Source organism: Mustela lutreola, chromosome 1 (assembly GCF_030435805.1).
Source record: "Mustela lutreola isolate mMusLut2 chromosome 1, mMusLut2.pri, whole genome shotgun sequence".
NCBI lineage: Eukaryota > Metazoa > Chordata > Mammalia > Carnivora > Mustelidae > Mustela > Mustela lutreola.
The window spans coordinates 28,437,480-28,452,374 of record NC_081290.1 but is presented as its reverse complement, the minus strand read 5'-3'; the positions used below and the strand labels follow the sequence as shown (position 1 = coordinate 28,452,374).

Genomic DNA, 14,895 nt, shown 5'->3' with positions numbered 1-14,895 from the left:
ACAGTTTGTTCATGGACATAGTTGGGGTGAATTTCAGAAAGAAAGGTTGAGGTTGAGACCGGGTGGTGCGAAGGTCATTTTATGTCATGTCTATCTTTTGTGACTGTTTGATATTCTATTTGTATCCTACTTAATGCTGGTTACTTTCCATGTATCAGCAGATATATACTTGGAGTTGGACAACTTCTTTTAATTTGAAAAGCAATATATTGAAAGTTTGTACCTCAACCCAATTTATAGAGTTACCAGCCTTGACTTCTATATGACCTGAGAAATTGCCAAAGAGGAGCATGAGAGTGGGGGAACAGAACGAATATTGTTTTCGGCGTGTCCCATGACTCTTCACGGTGTCTCATTTTTTTCCATTAGCAAGCTGAGGCATGAGGGTTAATTACGTAGGTCACATACCTAATAAGTGATACAACTGATATTCGAGTCAGAGTCCATAAAGCAGGAAGAATTTGATTTGTCGGGACGCCTGGGTGGCTCAGTTGGTTAAGCAGCTGCCTTCGGCTCAGGTCATGATCCCAGCGTCCTGGGATCGAGTCCTGCATCGGGCTCCTTGCTCCGCAGGGAGCCTGCTTCTCCCTCTGACTCTGCCTTCCACTCTGTCTGCCTGTGCTTGCTCTCACTCGCTCTCTCTCTGACAAATAAATAAATAAAATCTTAAAAAAAAAAAAAAAAGAATTTGATTTGTCAAAAAGTGCTGAACAGGGCGCCTGGGTGGCTCAGTGGGTTAGGCCTCTGCCTTCGGCTCAGGTCATGATCTCAGGGTCCTGGGATCGAGGCTCAGTGGGGAGCTGGTTTCTCCCTCTCTCTGCCTGCCTCTCGGCCTTCTTGTGATCTCTCTCTCTCTGTCAAATAAATAAAATCTTCAAAAAAAAAAAAAAGTGCTGAACAGAGTGCTCATTTATTCAGTTAAAACAGGTGAGCTGGAATATGAAGGGTTAGGTGAGGGACTATAGTCAAAAGACTTCTCATATTTGTTACTGTATGAAAATAAATGCCCAGTATTCTGTGATTGTTTTTTTTCTTTTTAAGATAAACTAAATATCAATATTTTATATGAATTTATCTCTATTTTAAATGTCAGTCCTATATTCAAAAAAATTATTCAAATGTGTTTGCCAATATCATGATACAGGATACATCATTGAATAGAATTTTGCTTAAGGGCCACTGGTTTGTGTCTTCTAGGTTAAGTAATTTCTGAAGTCTGAACTTTAAAATAACATGCTTCATGCTGATTCTTAATGAGGTATGACTCCCGATTTGCTTTCCTTTCATATCCTCAAGAAATTTTGCTGAATATATATGTGAACATTATTAACAACAGATCCAACTCTACAGAACCTTCTACTCTAGCCACTGTGTTCCCCCCGCCTTTCTATCAGGACAGGAGCTTAAAGTGGATCTGTTCACTTCCTTGTACACTTTCAACCCATGTGGAACATCGTGCGGTGTCTTTCCAAAGTGTGCATAGCACCATATTAGTGGCCCTTGAAACTAATTCAAGCATCTTGATCAGTATTAAAATGAAAGAAAGACTCAGCAAGAAAGAGAATAGAGCAGAACAGAAAATGGATGCATTGCAAGTAATAAGCACCAGAATTGTATAATTTTTGTTTCAGCTGTATATGTATGTGGGCGTGTGGGTTTTAGGTTACCTCAGAGGAAGTATTTCTCACTGAACTGGCAGTTGACAATTTTGAAAGCACTTGAAGTAGAAGGACTAAGTAGATCCTTGGTCATTTCCTGCTCAATATAAAATGGTTTAAATTCTGAACTGGAAATTTGAAAGGATTTTTACCACATGCTAATTACCTCCACATCAGGTCTTTTTCCCTTCAGTCTCGTGAAACGCTCTCTTGTGTAGATCAGTCCTTTGACCCCGTAATCCCTTTTCAGGAGAGAATGGCGGTACCGAGGGGAGAAGACATTGCCAGTTGATGAACCGCCTTGTCTTGGAGGCAAGGACAGAGATTTGATGGCTGAAGAGGGCAATAAGCCAGGTCCAATTCTATCCTCACCAAAATTCCTTGGGAAAAAGAAGGGCGGGGAGAGGGGGAGACAATATTTGAGTAAGTAGAGCACCTAACAAAAGTTGAAGGGCGTTGAAAAGGCACACAGGATGGTGGACGTGGGGATACTTTGGCATGAAGTGTTCTCTAGCCATAGGTTTGTCTCTTTGGAACTGAGTGAATGGGGAGAGAGAAGGTTCTGGAATAGATCCATGGAATGGAAAGCTGATTGTTTTTGTGAACCAGTAAGTGTTTTTGCTAGGGTGAGATTATTTGTTAGATACGCCATGAATTACCAAAAGTTAACACCTCCTAAGGGTTGTATTTGTTTAGTTATTTCTGTTTGCATTCTCAAGAAATTCTACTTTAAAATTTTAAAAATTTAAGTAGAATCTATATTACTGTTGAGATTGTGGACACCAGAGGGATACACACTCCTGTGTCTTTTTTTTTTTAAGATTTTTATTTATTTATTTGACAGAGAGAGATCACAAGTAGGCCGGCTGAGAGGCAGGCAGAGAGAGAGGAAGGGAAGCAGGCTTCCTGCTGAGCAGAGAGGCCGATGCGGGGCTCGATCCCAGGACCCCAGGATCATGACCTGAACCGAAGGCAGAGGCTTAACCCACTGAGCCACCCAGGTGCCCCCACTCCTGTATCTTAACAAGAATTTAATTGCAAGTGGAAAGTCAAAGTTTCTAGAAATACTATAAAATTTTAGCCCTCTGAAGAATATGAGGTTTGCCATCAGTCCCTGATGTGCAGGGGGTGAAATGCACGAAAAGCATTTAGTTCTTACATTTGGTGTTTTTACATTATCTACTGAATCATTTATAAAGCACTTTCTTACATCCTTAACCTGCAGGAGATTTCTGGATATGTTATAAACTACTTTAATAACTCAAACTGTCATTACTAGTTATAGGTTAAGAAGCTATTGTTATACACTGGAGTGAAAACCAGACTTTTCATATTACTTCATATGTGGGCTTTTAAAAAAGTTATGTTAAAAGAAAGAATTATTTTGGCCAGTGTTTACGGATTCAGCCCTTTATGTACAGATATTTTAGAGAGCAAACTCCAAAGGTCAGAGACCTGGTAAGGATAGAATTTTTTTCTCATTAAGACTGGTAAGACTGGGGTGCCTGGGCGGCTCAGATGGTTAAGTGTCTGCCTTCGGCAAAGGTCATGATCCCTGGGTCCTGACATCAAGCCCCACATTGTGCTCTCTGCTCAGTGGGGAGTCAGTTTCTCTCTCTCCCTTTGCCTCTTCCCACCATTCATGCTCTCTTTCTCTGTCAAATAAATAAATCAAATCTTAAAAAAAAACCTGATAAGACTAACTTTATGAATATTTTCTCTCAGTGGTCATAGAGGTTATATTTGTGGGTTCAGTATCCACGCACAGATACACATACTTGGAGGCTATTGTATTCTTCCCCTTAACAGGACTCTCCGGTCTTACTTGTTTTTATTATTTTGCTTTAGATCATATATGTTTTAAAGATTTGATGGATTTTTAGATTATTAATTGTAATTCAACTAACTCTGTATAAATACAGGGCTGCTCAACTGTAATCGGTTGGATTGCTGAAGGACCAGTGTATAGTAAGTAAATGTGCTACCAAGAAGCGATTATAAAAAATACCGACTCACTAGAATTACTAGAATGTAATTGGACCAGATCTTCCGTGTTACAAGGTGATGATCTGTGATTTCAGATCCATGAAAGCTGGATACAGTTTTAATGTTCTTAGGGGAAAACTATTAATTTCTGATTAATGTAACATTTTAGAGAAAATAATCAGTAGACATGTTGTAAACTTAGAATGAAGCCTAGGAAAGAAACCAGCTTAAATAATTTGCCCAGCTACATCAGTGCCTCAAACAGCATTTTACACCTGGGGTTGCATTTATATATCTACGTGCCTATCACCTCACCTAGAGCCTGAGTACTTGGAGAAAGGGTATCGAAACCTTAGATGATTTCAGTATTCCTAGCCTACTCTAGGTTCCAGCACATAGCCTCATTTTTTCTCTAGATGAGGTCTGGGGAGTTTTGTTAACATACTTACTGATTTATTAAATAAAAATCTCCAGAGGTAAACTCCAGTGGAAGGAGATAAATAATTGACATTGATAAAGCAAAGATAGAAACCAAGGCCTCCAGACCTTGTCCTCTACACTCTTGGTGAAGTGCTTGTTACCAGGTATGAACTTTTATTGAGCATCTACTAAGTGCCAGCTACTCTGGATACAAAGATCAATGAAACACGTTACCACTTAAAGCAGAAACTGTCATGAGAAAGAGTTAGTCTGAATCAGCCTTACCTACTTACTAACCATATAAACTTCAGCAAGTTACTTTATTCTCTAAGCCTGTTTCCTCTTTTGTAAAGTAGAAATAATACCTGTATCATAAAATTGATGTAAATGTTAAATAAGATAATGCCTGTAAAGTGCTTTGCAAAATGCTTGGAATATGGTAGGCTCTTATCTTTTGTTTTCAATTAGTGAACTCAAAATTCTAAGCAGGGCTGAATTTCCTGGGAGATAAGGAAAACTTGGAAATAAGGGAAATAAGAAAGAGAACATGTAAGAGATTTTTGTTTTATAACCACCCCAAAATATGGTAGTGTAATTTTTATTGACTCAAAATTTGGCAGGTTGGCAATTTGGATTGAGCTTGGTTGGGACAACTCATCTCTGTTCTAGATTGGGTCACTGGGGACACACATGGGTTAATGGTCAGCTGGTAGTCATTGGTCTTACTCATATTTTGACAGGAGCAATGGTGGTAAGTGGGTCATGACCCATCGTCTAGTAGCCTGGCCTATACTCAGACCCCTGGTAGTGACCATAGAGTTTTTAAGAGGGAGGGAGAGAGAGGGAGTTCCATGAGCAAGCACTTCTCTTGCACACAAGCCTCCGCTTGTGTCATGTTGACTAGTGTTTCATTACCCAAAGAAAAGCGCATGGCCAAGCCCAGATTCACTGGGTTCCACCACTTGATGGGTGAAAGGTTGTACCTACAGAGATGGAAAGAATTTGTGGCCATTTTTGTAATCTGCACAGAATGGATTTTATTGACTACTTATTCTGCATCAGGCTTTATCCTAGATAACTTACATGTTACTCATTAAATCCCTATAAAACTTTCCTGACATGGGTGGCGTTCCCATTTCAAAGATGAGAAAACTAATTATCAGATGAATTAAGAGACGTGTACACATTAAACCCAGATTATTTGCTTCAAGTTATGAGGTGGCTTTTAGGTGCTGTCTCTTGTTGCTTAAATGGTCAGATGGTTGGCTTTTGAGGCAGAAAGTGTGTGTTTTATTTAATGAAAATTTGGTTAAAATGGAGTTCCAAAAACTAGTTTTCCTTTATACCCATTGAACCATTGATTCATGTATTTAATTGATACGGAAAAAATTTTTAATCTTACTATCCTTACTTACTATCCTTCAAGACGTTCCAGAAGCATATGAGGAGTGTTTTAGTGGGTTTTTGTTTGTTTCGGCAGAGCACCTGCATATCCTGGATCTGCCCGCATTTTGGACATGACTGAGTGTCTACAATGGGCCAGGTATCACTGGCAGCGGCTGATGGGCAGTAGAAACAGAGACGACGATGAGAGGCCATACAGCTATTCCTCTCTGCTTGCCTGCGGGGGCAAGTCCTCTCAGACTCCCAAACTGGCAGGAAAGCACCGGGTTGTTGTTCCTCACCTCCGGCCCTTCAAGGATGAGTATGACAAGTTCTCTGGCACCTACGTGAATAACCGAATACGAACAACAAAGTACACACTTCTAAATTTTGTGCCAAGAAATTTATTTGAACAATTTCACAGGTACTTTTATTTATTTATTTATTTATTTTTGGGGAAAAAAAACTTAGCATGTTCTTTGTTATTCTAGTTAACATATGATTTTTCATTTCTATAACACTATATGCTACCTAAACATAGACTTGGGACATTTTCTTTGACGATTCTAGTAGAGTTTGTTGTGAAATGATGAGTCCTTACGTTCACATGGCACTTTACAATTGGTAAGACGCTTTGTCTTGACCAGAGAAGATAACAGCTATTTTCCTATTATAGATTAAGAAATGAAGTTTGTTACTGTGGTTTACCCAATGTCATGCTAGTGATAAGGAGCAGACCAGGATCCATAGCCTTGAGTTTTTTCACTCTTGCTTCCATGTTCTTTCCATTAGACCATTTGAGCTTTTCCTTACTTGATGGTATGGGGAAATAGAGCCCTTTACCAGGTGAAGCGATGACATAATTCCATTTAATATGTATTTATTGAAGTTCTCCTATGAGATTAGGCATCGAAGGAAATGCACATCTTAATGGTACGCCTTTCCTAATGGAGTTTACTGTTTAGCAAGGGCAAAAGGTATATACAATGAGAGACACAGTGCACGTGTGAGTGTTATAAACTGCTACCAAGTAGGTTGGAAGTCACAAAAGAGAAATAGTGGAGCAAGAGGAGAGGAAATGGCACTGAACGTAATTAAAAGCAGAAAGGCAATAGCATATGTTGCTTGAGGTCTGGGAAGTAGAGTCATCTAGATGCCCGGCATAATTAGAAACAAAGCAAAGGCAGAGAGAACTTTCACGAGATGCGGTATGTACCCAGGTGAATGGTAAGACCTGAGCTTAGAAAAATATGGAAATGAAAAGAAGGGCTATCCATTACAGCTATAATGGATTAGATGCCGGGAAGTAAGTAAGAAGATGGTATGAACATACTGACCTGAGAATGACCAGGAGGATTAGCAGAAAAAGTAAAAACAGGAATAGAGACTTGGCTAGATGATTTTGTTTTGGGATGCTTATGTGAATATACAGATTTTCAATATTCATTATTCATTCTGCATATCTTCATTCTCATTATTCACTGTAAAATAGGTTCCACATACATTAATGGAATGATGGGTATGTTTAAAATATAGATATGAATTTCCTGCATTCATGGCCTGACATGCTATGCATGATTCTGCCTTTTATGAAGTTTGCTATCTCGTCCAGTTTATGGAATTAGAATATGAAACTTGAACAGAATTCAGGGTCAGTGCTGCCTTTTATGAAGTTTGCAGTCTTAGGCAGTTCATGGAATTAGAATCTGAAACTTAAACAGAATTCAGGGTCAGTGCTGTTGGTTTAGGTACAGCCCACATGGTAATAATTGAGGCCAAAAAAGTATCAAAAAGGGTTAATAAAGAAATTTTCAGAATACAAGGAGTTGGAGGTAAGGAAGGAGAAATGGGGGTAAATTAATTTTGAGAAGTTTAATGGTTAATGTGGAAAATATGTAATAAAAACTCAAGGAGCTATACAGGATTGAGATTATATTTCTTTGAAGGAAATGGGCTACTTGGATTTACCTTAGGGGCCAATGGAGGAGTATTTCAATATATAAAATAAAGGAGTAGAAGAAGTTCCTGAAGGAGTTCATCTCATAAAAGCTGAAATAGAACGGTTGGTCCCAAGTGGGAAAAAAACCTCTCAGGATTCTGTTTATCCTAAGGCTTGTCTGAATCTAGTGTTTGGACATGCAAATTAGCTTCTGAAGGCTAGAGAGTTGGGGTTTTGAAAGATTTATCTCTACAGTGTGTTCACATTGAATTTCCTCTAAGTTTTTTTTTTTTTTTTAGATTTTATTTATTTGTCAGAGAGAGAGAGGGAGAGAGAGCGAGCTCAGGCAGACAGAATGGCAGGCAGAGGCAGAGAGAGAAGCAGGCTCCCTGCTGAGCAAAGAGCCCGATGTGGGACTCGATCCCAGGACACTGGGATCATGACCTGAGCCGAAGGCAGCTGCTTAACCAACTGAGCCACGCAGGCGTCCCAGTTTTTTGAACTTTAAAAAAGAAAATAGTGTTTCCTGTGATGCTTCTCTTGATATTTTACATGACTCGAGACTGTCATACTCGTATTTACTATTATGTGTTTAATAAAGACTACCTCGCATTTATTATAGTAAAGCCATGAGCTGGATGTCTACTGGAGGTACAGGTTGTTCAGATATGTTAGGTTTAGCTAGTTCTCTGCTCTGTAGCATCGAAAATCGACGAATGGAAATGGAGGAAAATACCCTAAGATATTTCTGCTCCTTTTGCTTTAGGCTTTGATGTGTATGGTGTAAGAGAATGGTCGAGTTTCATTTTTCTACATATAGCTGTCCAGTTTTCCCAGCACCATTTATTGAAGAGACTGATGTGATTCATTAACACTTCTCATCTGTGTTTGGATTGCAGGGCTGCCAATTTATATTTCCTGTTTCTAGCTGTCTTGAACTGGGTGCCTTTGGTAGAGGCCTTCCAAAAGGAAATCACGATGCTGCCTCTGGTGGTGGTCCTGACCATTATTGCAATTAAAGATGGTTTGGAAGATTACCGAAAATACAAAATTGACAAACAGATCAACAATTTAGTAACTAAAGTTTACAGTAGGTAAGTGTACCGGGAGCTGGGCTGGGGAGTACACATGTGTGCTTTAGAAACATGCAGAAGGCTGCTTTCTTCCCCCTTCCATGCGATCAGGATCCTTTTGGGGGATGGTGATGGTGGTGATGTTTACAACTAGTATTTATTAAGGATCTGCAGTGAATTTAATTCAGGGGTCCTAGTAGAACCAAAATGTACAGATGGTCCTGATTAATGATGGTCTGATTTAGGATTCTTTGACTTTACGGTGTTTCAAAGGCAGTATGCATTCAATGGAAACCTTACTTCAGAATTTGATTTTGACCTTTTCCTGGGCTAGCTATGTGGTAAGATTTCTCATGATGCTGGGTGGCAGCAGGGAACCTCATTCTCAGTCAGCCCAGTGATCACGAGGGTAAACAATGATCATTTTGTACCCATAGAACCACTCTGTTTTTTTTTTTTTCCCGATTTCAGTATAGTAGTCAATAAATTAATGAGATAGTCAGCACTTTATGATAAAAACAGGCTTTGTGTTGGATGATTTTACCCAACTGTAGGCTTCTGTAAGCATTCTTAGCATGTTTAAGGTGGGGGGGCTAAGCTATGATGTTCGCTAGGTTAGGTGAATTACGTGTGTGTTCCACGTGTGTATTCAACTTGGAATGAGATTATTGGGATGTAACCCTTTTTATAAGTCAAGAAAGATCTCTGTTAGCCATTGTCAGTCCAGGAGCTGATAAAGCAAATGCATCTGTAATTTACATATAAGTGGATCTGAAAGAATTAAACTTCATAAGAAGGAAAGCAAGGAGGTGCTTTTTAATCCTGGATGTTAAAGTTTGGGATTAAGAAGAGGATGGAGTATGAAAAATATGAATGGATATGTAAAACAAGATAGAAAAGAAGAAAAACATAAGATCTATCCGTGGTGGAAAAGGACTGAAAAATGGGGAAGAGTGTTCTTTTTTGTATACAAAATTAGAAGCTTATAATAAAACCCCTCCCACAGCAGCAGCAGAAAACATTCATAATAGGAGGTCTTTCCTGAAGCATATTTGCTTATCACGGAGACTTGTATCTCCAGTATTTATTACACAGAAAGACTGTGTAGGTAAGAATAGTCTATAAAGGTGAGTTTTGAACTGTGTCATATATTGTAAATCTACATTTACAGGTTATACATATGACACTAGTATTCAGAGACGACTAACTATCACACTGCCATATTCTTCCTCTAAATTCCGTGTGCATTGTGTGTGTTTTACAAAGTTTAGATTGTACTCCATATATTTTTATTCTGATTGTTTTAGCCTAATATTGCACCACAAACATTTCCCATGTCTTTATGGAAATGAAATTTTCACTTTTCATACTTTTATGAAAAACGAATTACGAAGTTTGTCATTTTTTTTCCCCCAAGATTTTATTTATTTATATGATGGGGAGAGACACAGTGAGAGAGGAACACAAGGAGGGGGTGATGGGAGAGGGAAAAGCAGGCTTCCCGCTGAGCAGGAAGCCCAGTTCGGGGCTCGATCCTTGGACCCCAGGATCATGACCTGAACCGAAAGCAAACGGTTAACGACTGAGCCACCTAGGAATCCCCAAAGTTTGTGATATTAATTGGTGTCCCCTTTCATGAGAAATGTATCTGCTTTTTTGAAAGTCATCATTAGGACAGTTGTGTGAAATTCTGAATCTAAGATGTTATTTGCTTTACAAACAAGTTTATGATGTCACCCCCCGCCCCCCATATTGGGGGTAGGCAGGCTTGTGCAGTGTTCTGAGGATACTGAGTGCACTGACTTGGTCTGAGCAGGCAAGCAGCTATAGGAGCAGTGATGAGAAATGAAGAGAGAGGGAGTTTGAGGCCTCCTGTGGAGGGAGTTCCAACACCAGGCCATTCCTTGAACAGTGTATTAATCAGCGTTGTCCAGAGAAATAGAACCAACAGGAATGAGATTTATAATCAGGAATCAACTCACGTGATAATGGAGGCTAAGAAGCCCCAGTGTCCGCAAGCTGACGTCTCGGGAAGGCCAGCAATGTGGTGTGAAGGCCCGAGAGCCGCAGAGCTGATGGTCTAGATTCCAGTCCCGGTCTGAAGGCCGGAGAGCCGGGGATGCCGAGGTGAGATGAGTGTCCCAGCTCAAGCATCAGGAAGGCAGAGAGTAAATTCAACTTTTTCTCTTCCTTTTTGTTCTCGAGGGATTGGATGATACCCACCCACACCGAGGAAGGCCCTGTGCTTTTCTCAGTTTAATTTGAGGCAAATTTCTCCCAGAAACTCTCTCCCAAACACACCCAGAAGTAATGTTTAACCAGTGTGTCTGGGCATCCCCAGTCGAGTGGACCCTTAAAATTAACCATCACAGATATTTTCCTTTAGTGGTAGAGAATCCGCAGTGTCTCCCTGATCCGACAGAAACCCCCGAATGTGGGGTGTGGTGTGGGCGATGAAAGAACTCACCTGAGGCAGAACACAGGAGACAGCAGCTTATTCAGTACACCACAGGGAGCTGCGGGCTGGATGGGGGTGGGGGTGGGGGGACACTGTCTGCCACGAGGCAGCAGGTGGGGGGTTGTTTTTAAAGGGGGAAGGTGAGGAGGTCTGGGGATATATGGAATTTCTCCCTTTTTTGGTAATTGGGCCTGGTTTTAAGTAGCTCATTGTTCAGTTAAGGCTTATGGATATTTTCAGGGGGGGTCCCTGTTGGGCCTGCCTATATTCAGCCTGGGGGTTACCGTGGGCCCTTTTGCCGGGGTCAAGTTTCCCAATCCCTCAAGCCTGTTCCTTTATAGCAGCCCTCTACAGAATCCATCTTTTTTTTTTTTTTAACTTTTTATTTAAATTCAGTTAGTTAATACACAGTGTAATACTAATTTCCCTTGTGCAGTAGTGATTTAACACTTCCGTGCATCATCCAGTGCTCAGCACAAGTGCCCTCCTTAATTCCTAACACCGATTTCTCCCATCCCCCACCCACCTCCCTTCTGGTAACCATCAGTTTGTTCTCTGTAGTTAAGAGTCTGTTTCTTGGTTTGGTTGTGTGTCTGTCTGTCTCTCTCTCCACACCCTCTCCCCTACCCTTTGCTCCTTTCCATCTTTTGAGCCGAGAAGGAATGTGATGAAAGCTGTGCTTTAAGAATATTGGTCTGCTCGAGTTTTGGGAGTAGCCTCTACAAATGGGGTAGATATACCTCTCTTAATCAGTCCAGGGCATTACTGGGGGTAGGTGCAAGGGACAGGAAGGGGTTCATAGAAGAGATGCTGTGAAGAAGAGCCCAATTAAATTTGGTGAACTTTCTTGACTTTTGAGCCTTGGAGAATGAAAGTACCACTGATAGAAATAGGGAGCATTAAATTCACCTCAGGCAGGATGAATTGGAAATGAGAGCGAGACAGGCATCCAGTGGAAATGCCTCACAGGCAAATAGGAACACGCTACGGGAGTTCTAGTTGGATGGAAAGGCTATAGTAAGAAATTTTGAAGTCATCAGTCTGGTTAGAGAGATTTTGAAGTGAGGAGTTTGACTTAAATCCCCAAGGGAGAGAGTGGGAAGAGCTAGAAGTCAGAGCTTTGAACCCAGAGGATGGCAAACACCTCCTTCAGCCTCTGAGTTGACTTGACAGGTTCCCTTAGACAGATGCTGCCCCTCTTTCTTCTGACATCTCAAGAGTATTTGATACATTTCTTGGATCAACTTTAGTGTTCTTGTGTCAACTCTACGTTCTTAAGATTGTAATTCTAAATTGGTCAGACTAGAGATTTTCTTCTCTTCTAGTTACCAAGTCTGAACAAAAGACATTTAGGTTCAGAAGTCTAGTTTTCTAATAACAAGTATATCTTGGGTGCCTGGATGGCTCAGTGGGTTAGGGCCTCTGCCTTCAGCTCAGGCATGATCCCGGGGTCCTGGGATCGAGCCCCACATCAGGTTCTCTGCTCAGCAGGGAGCCTGCTTCTCTTCCTCTCTCAATGTCTGTCTCTCTGCCTACTTGAGATCTCTGTCTGTCAAATAAATGAATAAAATATTTTTTTAAAAAAGTATATCTTGAACAAATTTAAGGCTCTTTTGACTGACCAAGAGTTCTACTAGATGATGGAATTTTTGTTTTATTTACTTTAGGGAGAAAAGTAACTCAGAGTCTTATCCTGATAGTAGAATTGTCTTCCATTTTATGTGAGCCACAGAGGAAATGGTTGGGGCATGCTGCTCTCTGTAAAGAGAAACTTAAGCTGAAACCTGAAGAATTCTGAATTCTGTTCATTACTAGAATTCTTCAGTGACTTTGTCAATATCCATTTTAAAGATCTAGAAACAAAACTAACTTTTTTTTCTCCTTTATAAGATGATGGGACTCAGACAAGGAAAAATTGGGTCTATTTCATTTTCTGATACTCATGTCTGATCTAAAGCTAACCAGAAAAACTGATGTATTATGTGGAAAACTAAAAATAATAGGAAAAGCTCATGGTTTTCATTTTAAAGTCATGAGCATTTTACTAAAACACTGCTATGCATCATTTGATGACATTTATGTCTTCCTCATATGCCAGAGATAGAGAGGTGTGATTGATATAGTCTTACCCACCCCCCAAAATAGCTTAGGAAATAGTATTTTAAAATGATTATATGATGAACAAGGTTCAGATTTCAACCAATTTGAAAATTACCCAGCAATACCAAATTGAGCCAATGGGAAGAATGCTTCTTATATGTATTTTTAAATACAGGTTCTTGTCTATAAATGATTATTGACCTTTAGTGCTAGTTTAAAGTTGGTCATTGTGTTTGTTTGCTTTTTTAAGTTCTAAATAAGTTCTAATCTGATTTTCTCAGTCAATAGCTATATTTAGCCTTCGGCAAATTTCATAAACCCCACTTCCCTTCATTATGAATATAATAGTAATAAAACAGTAAGCGATAGAATCTAGCCCTTTCTAAGTGCTAAGTGAAAGTTTAGTAGTAACTGTTAGCTGGAGTTTGCCACATTATCAAGTTATTTAATCTATATTTGAGAACTCTTTAGGATACTGCATGATATTTTAAAGATTAAAATTGCGTAGTGGGAGACCCGGCATCATTTTTTTCTCAGGTGTCCTTTTGGACATAGTCCAGATCTATTTTAGATGATTAGCATATAAACTTACAGATAAGATGCAACATTCTGTTCAAATGTTTAAGGTGTCTCCCAAAATACCACTTCATAATTGCATTTCATAATAGAATCTCATAACTCTTTGTCCTTTTATCTGTTAGTCTATGTTATTTGCTTTTGTTTGGTATTACAGAATAAATAATACCTTTCTCCAAGAACAAGAATTTGTTCTTGGAACAAATTACAAGGATAAAAGGAAGTAAAGGTAAGTTATAAGATCATGCCTTGTTGATTTAAATATACTAACTTAAATTCCTGTGAAATACAAAGCCATCACTTTAGAGAACAAATTATTCCTCAACAAAATTAAGGTGAAAGTATGAAGCCATTAAATTGTGCAAGCTTTTGGAAGAAGCATATTAACATTTCTGTGGAGATAATTTGATTCTTATTTGTAATATGTGGTCTTTCACACGGTGCTTGTCTTTGGGCAAATATCTTGGGAAATAAACACTAATATAGGAATTAAACATTTAAACTTTATTATACCTCAATTAAGTTGGAATGAGCTATTACGGAAAACCTAACTTTCTCAATATTGCTTTTCAAATGACAGTCATTTATAAAGTTTTAAGTTCTGTTGCAAGGATAATAGAAGTGTGTTGAAAACAAGACTATTAATCACTTAACAAATTTGAGTGCCTTACTGTGTTGTAGGCACTGAGAGCTTGAGATTTAAAGGAAAAATGGATTAAAAAAAATAGATACAGTGCCTTCCGTCCAGAACCCTACCTTATTTTTTGATCTTTAAAAATCACTGTCTTGATTTTAGGAGCTTCAAAATACTGGTGAATGTTAACCCTTTAGGGTTATCTCATAAATTCATGAATCTCATAAATTTATAAAATTTCATGCTTCTTAAAACAAGATTAAATATCAATGGCCTTCTAAGGTAATCAGCCTTTTGTGTGATGTTTTCGAAAGTGATGGTTCTTCAAATTCGCTTTCTAATATACAACTAAAACATTTTTTATTTGGTGGTCAGTACTAAGTGACTATAGCTGAAGTAAAGTCTGCTTCTTGAGAGATGGTCTCTGGAGCCACCAGCTTTGTTTTAAATCCCAGGACCGCTTAGAAGCTTGACCTTGAGCAAGTTACTTAACTTGCCAAAACCAGTTTTTCTCATTTGTAAAGGCAAGGGGGGTCAGGGATCATAGTTCATTACAGAACCAACCACATAACATTGATACAAAAATTAAATCAGCTGGTGAATATCAAGCATCTGATAAGTCTTTGCTGTTATATGCAATGATTATTCATTATTTGCTCATTATAATT

At 39.2% G+C, this 14,895-nt stretch overlaps 1 protein-coding gene across 4 annotated transcripts in view; it reads left to right on the top strand.

Annotated features, from left to right (window-relative positions):
* ATP10D (ATPase phospholipid transporting 10D (putative)) overlaps positions 1-14,895 on the top strand; it is a 105,290-nt gene that overhangs the window by 20,392 nt on the left and 70,003 nt on the right. For 3 of the 4 annotated variants that reach the window (XM_059162069.1, XM_059162088.1, XM_059162097.1), the window contains exons 2-4: positions 1,198-1,258; positions 5,545-5,871; positions 8,286-8,480. In XM_059162069.1, the coding sequence (XP_059018052.1) occupies positions 1,254-1,258; positions 5,545-5,871; positions 8,286-8,480 (527 nt within the window). In that variant the 5' untranslated portion in view covers positions 1,198-1,253. The remainder of the gene's footprint in view (positions 1-1,197; positions 1,259-5,544; positions 5,872-8,285; positions 8,481-14,895) is intronic. The other variant, XM_059162079.1, reaches the window with a different exon arrangement.